General features: G+C 43.7%; 1 protein-coding gene across 3 annotated transcripts in view; it reads right to left on the bottom strand.

The window, feature by feature from the left end:
- THSD4 (thrombospondin type 1 domain containing 4) overlaps positions 1 to 13984 on the bottom strand; it is a 689604-nt gene that overhangs the window by 525007 nt on the left and 150613 nt on the right. For all 3 annotated transcript variants that reach the window (XM_069595555.1, XM_069595553.1, XM_069595554.1), the window contains one exon: positions 8380 to 8827. In XM_069595555.1, coding sequence (XP_069451656.1) covers positions 8380 to 8827 — 448 coding nt within the window. The remainder of the gene's footprint in view (positions 1 to 8379; positions 8828 to 13984) is intronic.

Genomic DNA, 13984 nt, shown 5'->3' with positions numbered 1-13984 from the left:
TGGAGCCCAAGAAAATAAAATCTATCACTGTTTCCATTGTTTCCCCATCTATTTGCCATGAAGTGATGGGACCAGAAGCCATGCTCTTAGTTTTCTAAATGTTGAGTTTTAAGCCAGCTTTTTCACTCTCCTCTTTCACATTTATCAAGAGGCTCTTGAGTTCCTTTTCCCTTTCTGTCATAAGGGTGGTGTCATGAGCATATCTGAGGCTATTGATATTTCTCCCAGCAATCTTGATTCCAGCTTGTGCTTCATCCAACCCAGCATTTTGCATGATGTACAATGGCAACCCACTCCAGTAGTCTTGCCTGGAGAATCCCATGGATGGAGGAGCCTGGTGGGCTACAGTCCACGGGGTGGCAAAGAATCAGACACAACTGAGTGACTTCATATTCACTTTCACTTTTCACTCTACACACAAGTTAAATAAGCAGGGTGACAATATTCAGCCTTGACATACTCCTTTACCAATTTGGAACCAGTCCATTGTTCCATGTTCAGTTCTCACTGTTGCTGCTTGACCTGCATACTGATTTCTCAGGAGGCAGGTGAGGTGGTCTGGAATTCCCATTTCTTTAAGAATTTTCTACAGTTTGTTGTGATCCACATAGTGAAAGTCTTTAGCATAGTCAGTGAAGCAGAAGTACATGTTTTTTTCTGGAATTCTCTTGCTTTTTTTATGATCCAACGGGTGTTGGCAATTTGATCTCTGGTTCCTCTGCCTTTTCTAAATACAGCTTGAATATCTTGAAGTTCTTTGTTCATGTACTGTTGAAGCTTGGCTTGAAGAATTTTAAGCATGGCTTTGCTAGTGTGTGAGATGAGCGCAATTGTGTGGTAGTTTGAACATTCTTTGGCATTGCCTTTCTTTGGGATTGGAATGAAAACTGACCTTTTCCAGTCTTGTGGCCACTGCTGAGTTTTCCAAATTTGCTGGCATATTGAATGCAGCACTTTCACAGCATCATCTTTCAGGATTTGAAATAGCTCAACTGGAATTCCATCACCTCCACTAGCTTTGTTTGGAGTGATGCTTCCTAAGGCCCACTTGACTTCACATTCCAGGATGTCTGCCTCTAGGTGAGTGATCATATCATCGTGATTATCTGGGTCATGAAGATCTTTTTGTATAGCTCTTCTGTGTATTCTTGCCACCTTCTCTTAATATATTCTGCTTCTGTTAGTTCCATACTGTTTCTGTCCTTTATTGTGCCCATCTTTGCATGAAATGTTCCCTTGGTATCTCTAATTTTCTTGAAGAGATCGCTAGTCTTTCCCATTCTATTGTTTCCCATTCTATAAGGGCTTTCTTATCTCTCCTTGCTATTCTTTGGAACTCTGCGTTCTGATGGATATATCTTTCCTTTTCTTCTTTGTCTTTCGCTTCTCTTTTTTTCTCTGTTATTTGTAAGACCTTCTCAGACAACCACTTTGCCTTTTTGCATTTCTTCTTAGGGATGGTTTTGATCACCACCTCCCATACAAGGCTACAAACTTCCGTCCACAGTTCTTCAGGCACTGTCTACCAGATCTAATCCCTTGAATCTATTTGTCACTTCCACTGTATAATTGTAAGGGATTTGATTTAGGTCATACCTGAATGGTCTGGTGGTTTTCCCTACTTTCTTCAATTTAAGTCTGAACTTGGCAATATGAAGTTCATGATCTGAGCCATAGTCAGCTCCCAGTCTTGTTATTGTTAACTGTATAGAGCTTTTCCATCTTCAACCACAAAGAATATAATCAATCTGATTTCCATATTGACCATCTGGTGATGTCCATGTGCAGAGTCATCTCTTGTGTTGTTGGAAGAGGGTGTTTCCTAAGACCAGTTCATTCTCTTGGCAAAACTCTGTTAGTACTTGTTGTTACATATTTATAAGCCTCCCTCTCCCACTGAACTTTGACTTGCTTAGGGTCAGAGCTTCCTCTAATTTCAGTGTCCCTGACCCCCAATCAATGTCAGGGTTGTGCTCATGGACTCTAAGCAAAAATCCACAGTAGGGAGTGACTAGTGTAACAGTAGGGAGTGTTATACTAGTAGACATCTATGAAGATGCCTGTTGTAAACTTTTATTCTTAAGTGACTAGCTTTATTTATTGATGATGTCTTTATTTGGCTGCACCATGTGGCATATGGGAACTCAGTTCCCTGACCAGGGATTGAGCTCACACTCCCTGCAGTGATGCCCTCCCTGCAGTGGCAACATGGAGTCTTAACAACTGGACCACCAGGGAAGCCCCCAGAAATTCTTTATTCATACTGAAGTGTGTCAGCTTCACTTCCTCATACACAGTAGGCAAGGATAAAGAAAGTCTTCCTTATTTTTAAAGTCTACTTTCAGAGATCATTAAGGTTGCATTTATTACTGATACTGCAGTACTATTTCATCGAGGACATCTTATATGATCGGAACAATCCTAAAGACACACTACCATGTACGGTATGGCTTACCATTAAATATACACATCTGAGGGCATAAAGGCTTCACTGGCATGAAGTTACCTGTAGGCTGACTTCTGTCACTTTAAATATGACCCAAGGGTGATTAGATTAAAACCACATCACAGCTGAAATGCTGGGTCTCTCAGCTTGTTTTATGGTTGGGCAAAGGAAAAGGTTTCCCTGGTGGCTCAGATGGTAAAGAATCTGCTGGTCTGTGCAGGAGACCCAGGTTTCACTCCTGGGTTGGGAAGATAGCCTGGAGAAGGGAATGGCTCCACACTCCAGGATTCTTGCCTGGAGAGTTCCATGGACAGAGGAGCCTGGAGGGCTACAGTTCATGGGGGTCACAAAGAGGTACACACGACTGAAAGGCTAACACTTTCACTTTCAAAAGGAAAGGACTCTCAACCACAGGTAAGTCAAAGGACAAAAAGGGATTCTGAGCAAGTCTGACCATTTCATCCACAATTCCATGACTGGGCACTTAGGAAATGGGACCTGTTCAGATATGTAGACATCTTACTCCATCATCTTCAGCCACATTCACTTATCCAGGTCCAATCTTTTTTCCTGCTAACAGTGTCTCAGCACATGCCAAGCTTGAACCTGACCTTATCTGAACCTCACAGCTCTGTGCAGTAGGTACAATTACTGTCCCCAGATTACAGATGGTCCTCAAAGAGTTAAGTAACTTGCCCAAGGAAACTCAACTCCCAGCGTTGGAACTGGGGTTTATATCCAGCTCAGATTTGCTCCCAAGCTCAGTAAGCCTTTAAGACTTAACCAATTAAGCCAGTTGATTAGAATTGCTTTCTGATTTTTTACTGTGTTTAAATGTTTCTCACCTGTCAATCTCATGTAAGAAAGACCAGCAAGACCATGTGATACTTCTGTATTCTGAGATGTTAAAGAATAAATTGCCCATTAAGACTGTGATTATCTGGGACTTCCCTGACCGTCCAGTGGCTGACACCACACTTCCACTGCAAGGGGCACGGGTTTCATTCCTAGTTGGGGAACTAAGATGGTGATACCATGCACAGCACAGCAAGTAAGAAAGAAATGAAGAAAGGAAGAATAAAATAAAGAAAGTTAAGGAAAAAAAGAGACAAGAAAGACTGTGATTATTTATAGTGGATAAGAGGAGGCAAGAGGGCAAAAACATGAGTTTGTGCAAACTCCGGGAGGTAGCGAAGGACAGGGAAGCCTGGTGTGCTGCAGTCCATGGGGTCTCAAGGAGAGGGACACGACCCAGCCACTGAATAACAACAGAAGAGGAGGCAAGAGGTCAAAGAAGGGGAGTCCACACCACCTGGCAGGCTCTGCAGCACCCGAGATCCTGACCCAGCCCTGTCTTCCTGTCCATGACTATGCTGTTTCCTTGATCTCAAATGCTCTCTCCCCTGTTTTGGCCATCCTTGAAAGCCCAGCTCAACTGTTCCCTTCCCCAACCCTGTGGCCTCCTGCCCTGTGCTCCTAGAGTTCTTCCCCTCATGAAGTGCTCTAGCACTGAGTGTAATGACTTACAAGTAGCTCACTGAGCACCTTCTCTGCTGTGTTGAAGGAGACATCATGACCAGTGATGAGACACTGTTTCGGAATTCGGATGCCTGCAAAAACATTTCCCTTAATTCAGACCACCTGCCATACACATGACCTCCCAGCTCAGAACTGAGCCCTTTACGGTGAAGGAAGTCTCAGAAAGGGGGCATTCCATCAACAACTGGAGTGGGAGGGACTTCCTGGGGAGGGGAGGCAGTGGTTACAACTCTGTGCTTCCACGGCAAGGTGCACTGGTTCAATCCCTGGTTGGGAAGCAAAGATCCCACATGCTCTGTGGTGCAGCCAAAAACATTTTTTTATTAAAAAATAAATAAAACAACTGGGGTGGGATATACTGGGCACTTAGTTAAAGGGATGAAGTTCTGAAATGAGTGGATATTTCCAACCAGCTCTGGGTTACTCTCCCTTCTTTTTCTTCTCCCAGATAATATCTGGGAGAGAACTCTAAATGTATGCATTATTTTTTTAATTTTTGAAAGGACATAAGTGAAAGCCTGCACTCCCTGTTCACAGGGAATTATTCATACCACTGCCCTTCACCTCTTTCATTTTTGAGTAGGAAGATTTACATAATTGGGGGACTCATGCCATCACCCCTTTTGAACATTGAGAAGGATACAAACATGTCTACATAAGGTCACTGAGGCTAAGATGCTGGAACTCATGGGTCCACATGGAGAATGCACAAATGAGACAGCACAGCAGGACTGAGACTGCTCTCAGAAAAGCCTGCTTGCAATGTCGGTCTTCGGCTGATGTCTGGGGACTTGGATTTCAGAAGGGTTCCCACCACTTCCTAAGTGGTAAGTGTGAGTCACTATGCTCCATCTATATTATACAAGCAATATATTTTATGCTAAGCCCCTGCTTTTCTTCTGGGAGCCTGGCACTTTAGTAAGTAGCAAGCAGAGGGTGCCTCTGAACTAGTCCCCAGTATCAACTTTGGCCATGGAGTCTGTAATGAGCTTCCCTGGTAGATGATACTTCACTCATGTAATAACTCACTGCTGAGGGAATAAAGAAGTACATCCTGTGTGACTCCACAGGGACAGGACTCTTAGAAGACTGAGCCTGCTTTCCTCTGGACCTGGCCCCATGCACTTTGCCTTTTGCTGACTTTCCCAGTAGCCTTTCATTGTCATAAATCATAACTGTACCTTCAAGTGTATGCTGAGTCCAGTGAGTCTTCCTACAAATCATTAGACCAAGGCGTGGTTCTAGGAGCCAGTAACACAGGGAGTCTTAAAGTGTTCATGGGGCATAGCCCAAGTCACAAGAAGCCATGGGCTTAAAAAAAGAAGATATGCATTTAGCTTGCCTCAACATCCCGGCTACTGTAAATAGTCCTGCAATCAACACTAGGACAGAGGAATGGATAAAGAAGATGTGTTGCATGTATACAATGGAATATTACTTGCCCATAAAAAAGAACCAAACTGGGTCATTTGTAGAGACATGGACGGGTCTAAAGTCTGTCACACAGAGTGAAGTAAGTCAGAAAGAGAAAAACAAATAAAGTCTATTAAAGCATATATGTGGAATCTAGAAAATGTACCAGAGAAGGCAATGGCACCCCACTCCAGTACTCTTGCCTGGAAAATCCCATGGATGGAGGAGCCTGGTGGGCTGCAGTCAATGGGGTCGCGAAGAGTCGGACATGACTGAGCGACTTCACTTTCACTTTTCACTTTCATGCATTGGAGAAGGAAATGGCAACTCCCTCCAGTGTTCTTGCCTAGAGAATCCCAGGGACGGGGGAGCCTGGCGGGCTGCCGTCTATGGGGTCGCAAGAGTCGGACACGACTGAAGCGACTTAGCAGTAGCAGCAGCAGGAAATGTCCAGATGAACCTATTTGCAGGCAGGAATAGAGATGCAGGTGTCGAGAGGGACGTGTGAACAAGCGGGTGGGATGAATGGGGAGATGAGCACTGACACAGATGCACCACCATGTGTAAAAGACATAGCTGGTGCGAAGCTGCTATAAAGCACAGGTGGCTCAGCTCGGTGCTCTGTGGTGACAGAGGTGGGTGGGTTGGGAGGGTGGTAGGGAGGTCCCAGAAGGAGGGGATATACATATACATATAGCTGATGCAGTTCGTTGTACAGCAGAAACACAACATTGTAAAGCAACCATACCCCAATATTTTAAAAAGAAGATGTGTATTACTGTGACCTCTAAGGAAAGAAATCTCTCAATAAGGATAAGTAGGATGCCTAGAGAATCTCAGGGACGGGGGGAGCCTAGTGGGCTGACGTCTATGGGGTCGCACAGAGTCGGACATGACTGAAGCGACTTAGCAGCAGCAGCAGCAGGATGTGGCTTGGGGTGATGGGGTGCAAAGCGTTACAGTGAAAAGAAGGGATTTAAACCTGTCAATCCTCTGTCAACATTTACTTCTTTGTCTAAGAAGATGCGTGAGACACTGCTTTACCTATTTGCAAAATAATGCAGACATCATGAATTCACAAGAATTAAAAAAAAAATTCCTTGCAATTCAGTCTCCTCAGTAGTGGAATTATCCAGCACCAGAAGAAACCACAGCTTCTACATAGGCAAACACAGCCCTGCTGTTGGCAGCACAGGCCTGGAAAAAAGTGCATGCTTCAAAAACAGAGGTTAAATGAAAGAAATACTAAGTACATATCAGGTCTGTTTGAGCGTCCGAAGGGTGCGCTAAGTTGCTTTGGTCACGTCCAGTTCTTTGTGACCCCATGGACTGTAGCCCACCAGGCTCCTCTGTTCGTGGCATTCTCCAGGCAAGAATACTGGAGTGGGTTGCTATGCCCTCCTCCAGGGGATCCTCCCGACCCAGGGATCGAACCACGTCTCTCACTTCTCCTGCTTTAGCACTAACACCACCTGGGAAGCTGATATATGCTAAATGCCCTCTCTCTTTTCCTTCTCTTTGTGGATTACTTGGTCCTCAAAATTAAGACACATACTAGGCAATGGGAGAGTGTATTCTACATTAGAAATTAATCCATTTCATTTTTAAAAGAATTGCAATGGATATTCAAGAACAGGGACCATGTCTTATGATGAACACAAGTATTTTTTTGTTTTGTTTACAAAGCACTTTCTTAATATCACCTCTTTTGATCCTCATAACAACTCTGTGAGGTAGATAATATGACTTTTCTTCTGTCTTCCATGGAGCCTCATTCATTACAAGACAAGCAATGATGCTCAATTAAGACTTACTGGTTGACTGATTAGTAATGGCTTTAGGAAAAATATTGCTCTAAAAAATCAATAATCCTGAAGTCTGTCAGTGGAAGAACATGCTGAAAAGAAATCCAGGCATTCAGAGGAATTATTGAAATCACAAATTAAGTCATTTCTATGGACTCTGTGGCAGGAAATATATTTTTAATGAGGAAATTGAAGCTAATATATAACAGCTGTCCTGTTACCCAGTAAAACTATTAAGGCAGATTAAATAATTAATGAGAAATATAGCAACTTGGAAATTTAACCTTTAAGGAGTCTCTTCTTTCTTTCTCTCTTATATCGAGTTGGCCAGAAAGTTCTTTCAGGCTTTTCTGTAAGATGGAAAAACCCAAAAGAACGTTTTGGCCAACTCAGTATAAAGTCTTTAAACTGATATTGGTTTCCCAGGTGGCTCAGTGGTTAAAAAAAAAAAAAAAAAAAAGATCTTCCTGCCAGTACAGGAGATGCAGTGGACAAAGGTTCAAGCCCTGGGTCAGGAAAGCCCTCTGGAGGAGAAAATGGCAACCCACTGTAGTGTTCTTGCCTGGAAAATTCCATAGACAGAGGAGCCTGGTGAGTCCACAGGGCAGAAAGAGTTGGACACGACTGAGTGAGCACAGCACACAAACTGATTTTTTTTTTTTTAAAGCATATTTGGTCATCTTGTGTAGCTTCCATTTATAATTTGCTTTGCTGTAGAGTCATCAGCTATGGAATCTTCAGCAATTTTTCACTGTCAGACTTTTTCAGGGAGCCGCCAGGAAACTTACTGGATGACACTCATGCTGGTCAAACCCCCCCAAACTCCCCCATCTTTGGCACCACCATTGGTTGCCCTAAATTAGCTAAACTGCACCTGACTCACAGGCCAAAAAGCAAAGAAGAAATAGTTTTGATATAAAGCCACTGAGAATGTGGAAGTAGCTTGATCAGCAATAGTGATCATCAATAAATGACTCAAGAAGTTATCCATAAGTTACTAAAGTAATAACCTTAGAAAAGTATATGGGAGAACACATGAAAAGGAATGAGAGGAAGGGAGCATTCACATGGTCTAAAAAACCATGCCCCTGCTGTCTTCTACCATGTGTACTGCTGACCAGCAGAAAGATGAGTAGCAGCTGTTTCCAGGGCCAGTCTCGGGCGGTATGTACTCACGTTCGTGTTGCACAGCTTGTACTGCCGGTAAGCCCCGATGCAGGAGATGGCTGTAGATCTGGTGGGCTGGGAGAAGCTCTGAGCTGCCCTGGGGGCCCCCAGCCCAGGGCTGCTGCTTGCTTCTGGGCTGTGGAAGAGACTGGAGGCTGCAGGGAAGCCTTGGTCATGGGTCAAAGGCAGCTGGTAGACAGAGCCCTCTGAGGCTTGCAGTCCAGAACGTGGGCCACTGTCACTCTGGTACAGAGGTCCATGCTGGGGGCGCTGGTGAGCTGAAGGGTGGTAGTCATGGCTAGAGCCAGATGCCCCCTGGGACCTGGAATTCCGGGATGAGGGCCTCTGCCGCCGAAGCCTCTGCGGTGGGTGTGCAGAGTCTGTCTGCAATGGTAAGATGTACGGGGCTTTCCCATAACCATACTTGCCAGGGCCGATGGGACCTCGGGTCCTGCTCCTAAAGAGAAACACAAGAGAGGATTTTCATGTTACCCAGAACCTATGGTCCATGGGAGGGGGGACTGGGTAGGAACAGAAGCCTGAGAGAGAGCCTGTGGTAGAACAGAGAGGCAGCAGGAGGGCTTTCCAGGGGAAGGGTTAGGCCAAAACAGAGGCTCTACAGAGGCTGGAACGCAGAATGAAAGTGAGAATCAACAGTGGGTGATGTGACTGGTAGAAAATGAGGTTAGAACAGTAAGCTGTGGCTAGTATGTGACTTATGTCAGGGAGTTTGGCTATTTTGCAGGTTGTAGGGAGCCACTGAAGGTTTTTTAATTTTTATTGGACTACAACTGATTCACAATGTTGTATTAGTTTCAGGTGTACAGCAAAGTGAGTCAGTTATACACATACATGCTGCTGCTGCTAAGTCGCTTCAGTCGTGTCCGACTCTGTGCGACCCCGTAGACGGCAGCCCACCAGGCTCCCCCATCCCTGGGATTCTCCAGGCAGGAACACTGGAGTGGGTTGCCATTTCCTTCTCCAATGCATGAAAGTGAAAAGGGAAAGTGAAGTCGCTCCATCGTGTCTGACTCTTAGCGACCCCACGGACTGCAGCCTACCAGGCTCCTCCGCCTATGGGATTTTCCAGGCAAGAGTACTGGAGTGGGGTGCCATTGCCTTCTCCGATACATATACATATATCCATTCTTTTAGATTCATTTCCCAGATAGGCCATTGCAGAGTACTGAGTAGAGTTCCCTATGCTATACAGTAGGTTCTTATTATTAATGGTTATCTATTTTATATATAGTATTTGAGAAGAATAAAGAGAAAATTATCATTGCAGCCATAGTAACATCCTGTTCACTTTTTCCCCCCAATAATAGTTAGTGGGGTTTTTTTCTCACTCAACTTTAGTAATATTTCAGACCCTGTTTCCATGACCATTCATGTCCAAATAGCTTTTGCAGGAAAGAGGAACTTAGCTAAGCAACCAAAGACTAATGCAGTCCTGAGTCTTGACTTTCCCTGGGTCAAACTCAATCCCTGAAGAAACTTCAGGAGTTTGAGTAACTGGCTACTCCATCATTTAAGTCAACTCACAAGGAATAATGGGTAAAGGACCATGTTCACATTCATACGGATCTTTAGGTTTTGCCAAGATCAGTTGCCCTGTGGGATCTAATGACAATTATGTAAACAGAGGTTCCCCCCACCCCGCCAGGGAGAAAAAAATTCCCTGATTTATAGCTTCTGTCCATTTCCATGGTGCAAATACTCCCGCCGTGGCCAACTGATGTGAAGACACAATCAGCTGGAGCAACCAGGGCAAAACCAGCTCTCGCACACCACTGCATGCAAATTTATTGCACAACCACTGTTTTCAAAACAGAGCTGGGAATGAGGAAGAAATATAAAAGTGAATCCCATGGGGTACCCGAGACCCCAACCATACAACTGAAAGTAACCAGAACATAACAAGGTGGGAAACAGCCTTGGAAGCAATACAACAAGCAGCGCACTGGCAATCTGAGGCAAGAGGGAGAACTTCTATCTGGGTGATCTCAGGAGGTTTCATCATCACGGATCTGAGAGTTGGGAAGCAAGGCTCCAATACTCTGTGGAAGGATTTAAGTAAGTCACATAACTCTTACTTATTTGTAAAATGACTGAGCTGGATTAAATAACTGTGAGGGTTGTTCCAGCTCTAAAAGTATATGCTTCCATAATAATTAATTCTACATTTATGTAAAACTGGAAATGTGCCCAAGGGTTCCTACAGGATGGCCCCGTTAAAATAAGCACATTAAAATAGCAATCAAGGTGAAACATTAATTTCTGCCCTCTTGAAGAATTCTTTCTTCACTCTACAGAACCACTGAATATAAAATTTAACAGACCACAACTAATTATTAACATCTTTATCACAAATTGCACCTTCATTCTTAGCTGATATGGTTTTGAATTAAACTGTGCTGGTGTTTATTTTGCCTTTAGGCATTTCTCAATTAATCTTGGCAACACTTAGGACTCTATTAATGATGGGGGTTTCAGAATGCTGCTTTAAGAGATGCAATTAAGAAGTTAGTCGTATATATATGTGTGTGTGTGTGTATGTGTGTGTGTATATATATGTTGGATGTAATTTGCTTTTTTCTTCTTGTAGCAGGCCAGGTAAAATGAATGACATCATGCAAAAGTGAAGGAAAGAATTTTTCTGTGTGTGTGTCTTTTTAAAAAAAAAAAAAGATCTGAAAGCCTAATAGAAATTCTAGCTTCAAAGTATGTACGGGTGGAAACCCCAACAGAAGGTAATAGAGAAATAAACATATGTGGAGTGATGCTTCTCAAATTTGAATGGGCACAAAAATCTTGTTGGGAGGCATATTCTGACTCAGTAGGTTGGGGAAGGGGCAGGATTCTTCATGTTGAGAGGGTAACAGGCAGGAAGGCCAGGGGTCTCCCAACAGAGGAAATAACCTGCAAGTGTCAGAAATTTTTATCTCTCTTAAGTGGCTGGAGGAAACAAACTAGGGATATTTTTTCCTTCTCTATACAAATTTAAAAAGAGGTTTCTCTTAAAATACTGTGTTGTCAAATGACACCTGGTTTCACCTGAAGTTAACCAATGCCTTTTTCTTATGGAGATGTTTATCTTAAGCTATGCTAATGTACTATGCATTTACCCCAAACTCTGTCTTCAAGTTGGTTCCACCTCTTGGCTCAGAACCGACTTGACAAACCAGTATGTTATACTCAGATATTGTTCCCCTAATCTATGTAAACGAAACTATTTGTATGGTGATCTGCCCTTCTTCAAGATTCAAGTTAATCATTTTATGGCCCAGGATGAACCATTTGGTGCCAAGATTATCCCAAAATGCATCTTATGGGTGAGGGGTCTGGTGCCATTCTGAGTTTTAAGACATTCCTTTCTTTCATTAACAGACTGCTAGTGACTATATAACATCCAGCTGAAGACTAGCAGGGGGGCACTCTTTCTGCCCCCTTCTGATGCCTATGTCAGAAGCTTTCTCTATCTCCTTTATACTTTAATAAAACTTTATTACACAAAAGCTCTGAGCGATCAAGCCTCGTCTCTGGCCTCAAATTTAAATTCCTCTCCTCCGGGGGCCAAGAATCCTGACATCTTTGCATGATTCAACAACAACCTTTCAATGTCTAGCAAGTTCCCAGGTGATAATGGAGATGCTGGCGTCCATAGACCCACTACTTTGACAAAGTCACAGAATAGAACTGAAATTCCAAGCAAAAGAGTGAGAATTCAACAACATTTGTCAGGTTTAATGGAGAAAGATAGCTATAAAATTGTTGCAAAAACCTCTTAGCCTGTGACACAGACAAAAATTCTGCTGGTTTGAGCCAGGATGCACTGCTGTAGCTCCATCGGTGAGAGGTGCTGAACCCAGACGGACTTGACCTTGCTCTTGGGAAGTCCAGGAGGCAGAGGGAGAACCTACAGTTGGTCAGTGACTTGTGTAAGCATCTTTTCAAAGGCTGCCCATCACCCCAGAGGGGGTAACATATACATGTGCAAATGTATATTTTTATATTCACAGTGCCTCATGGGAGGCTCTGCCGAGAACCATTCAAAACCTACCCAAACAGCGACATCATTGGAAGGAGGATGATTCAGAAACGAACGACCAGTTAACTCTGATAAACAGACTAGAGGATGAGCAGCCAATTAGAGAGTGCTTGTGAGAGATATGATTTCTGAATTCTTGACTCAGAACACTTGGACAAGCAGCAGATTCATCCCCACTTGGCCAGGACAATGTGTGTTTTCCTTACAGCCGGTCAGAGCTAATAATCCTGATGGTTCAGAATGGCCTCTTCCCCACAGGACAGAGTCCATCTGGCCACTTGCAAGGGTAGATTTATGCAGAGTTGGGATAATAAGCACAGATGTGGCCGAGGGGATCTGTGTAGCTGGTTAACCCTTCCAGGGGTGCATGTGGTAGGTGCCTGGGAGCTGTTACGGTGATCAGTTTTGCTTAATCTCCCCATCACCCGGCTCTGGGATTTTTTCCATTTGTCAAAGTCCTAGCTAACTTTGGAAAGTTAGGTCTTGAAAAAGTAACAGAAAAAGCCTGACTTGAAAGTCAAGGACATTGATATTTGTATAGCAGAGTGGTTAGACTTGGACTTTGAAGCCAGGTTTCCTGGGTTTGAACCCCAGCTCTGCCACCTGCTAACTGTGCAGTTTGGGTCGGTCACTAGTCCTTTTGGAGATGCTCACTGGGTCATTCGCAGAGATGCGGATGAACCTAGAGAATGTCATACAGCCTGAAGTAAGTTAGAAAGAGAAAAATAAATGTTGTTTATTAATGCATATATGTGGAATCTAGAAAAATGGTACAGATAAACCTGTTTACAAGGTAGAAATAGAGACACAGACATAGAGAACAAATGGATAGATACCAAGGGAGAAGAAGGGGGCAAGAATTGGGAGACTGAGATTGACATGAATACACTACTATGTTTAAAATAGACAACTAATGAGAATCTACTGCATAGCACAGGGAAATCGACTGAGTGCTCTGTGGTGACCTAAACAGGAAAGAAATCCAAAAAGAGAGGGGATATATGTATGTTGCTGCTGCTGCTGCTAAGTCGCTTCAGTCCTGTCCAACTCTGTGCGACCCCATAGACGGAAGCCCACCAGGCTCCCCTGTCCCTGGGATTCTCCAGGCAAGAACACTGGAGTGGGTTGCCATTTCCTCCTCCAATGCATGAAAGTGAAAAGTGAAAGTGAAGTTGCTCAGTCGTGTCTGACTCTTAGCGACCCCATGGACTGCGGCCTACCAGGCTCCTCCATCCATGGGATTTTCCAGGCAAGAGTGCTGGAGTGGAGTGCCATTGCCTTCTCTATGTATAGCTGATTGACTTCACTGTACAGCAGAAACTAACAGAACATTATAAAGCAACAATACTCCAAATTAATAAAAAAAAGAGATAGTCACTCTCAGCATTGTAATGTCTCCTTAAATGTTGCATCTCAGATCCAGCCCTGGCCCTGCATACATTAATAAATAAAGATGACAACAGTGCCTTGCTTCCAGGTTGTTGTAAAACATAAACAACTTAAGTGCAAAGGATTTAAACAATGCCTGACACACAGCATGTTTCGTATAAATATTTGCTTTTT

The sequence above is a fragment of the Ovis canadensis genome, chromosome 7 (genome assembly GCF_042477335.2).
Source record: "Ovis canadensis isolate MfBH-ARS-UI-01 breed Bighorn chromosome 7, ARS-UI_OviCan_v2, whole genome shotgun sequence".
NCBI classification, from domain to species: Eukaryota; Metazoa; Chordata; class Mammalia; order Artiodactyla; family Bovidae; genus Ovis; species Ovis canadensis.
Note: the sequence above shows the minus strand (reverse complement) of the source record. Positions and strands in the feature narration are given on the sequence as shown.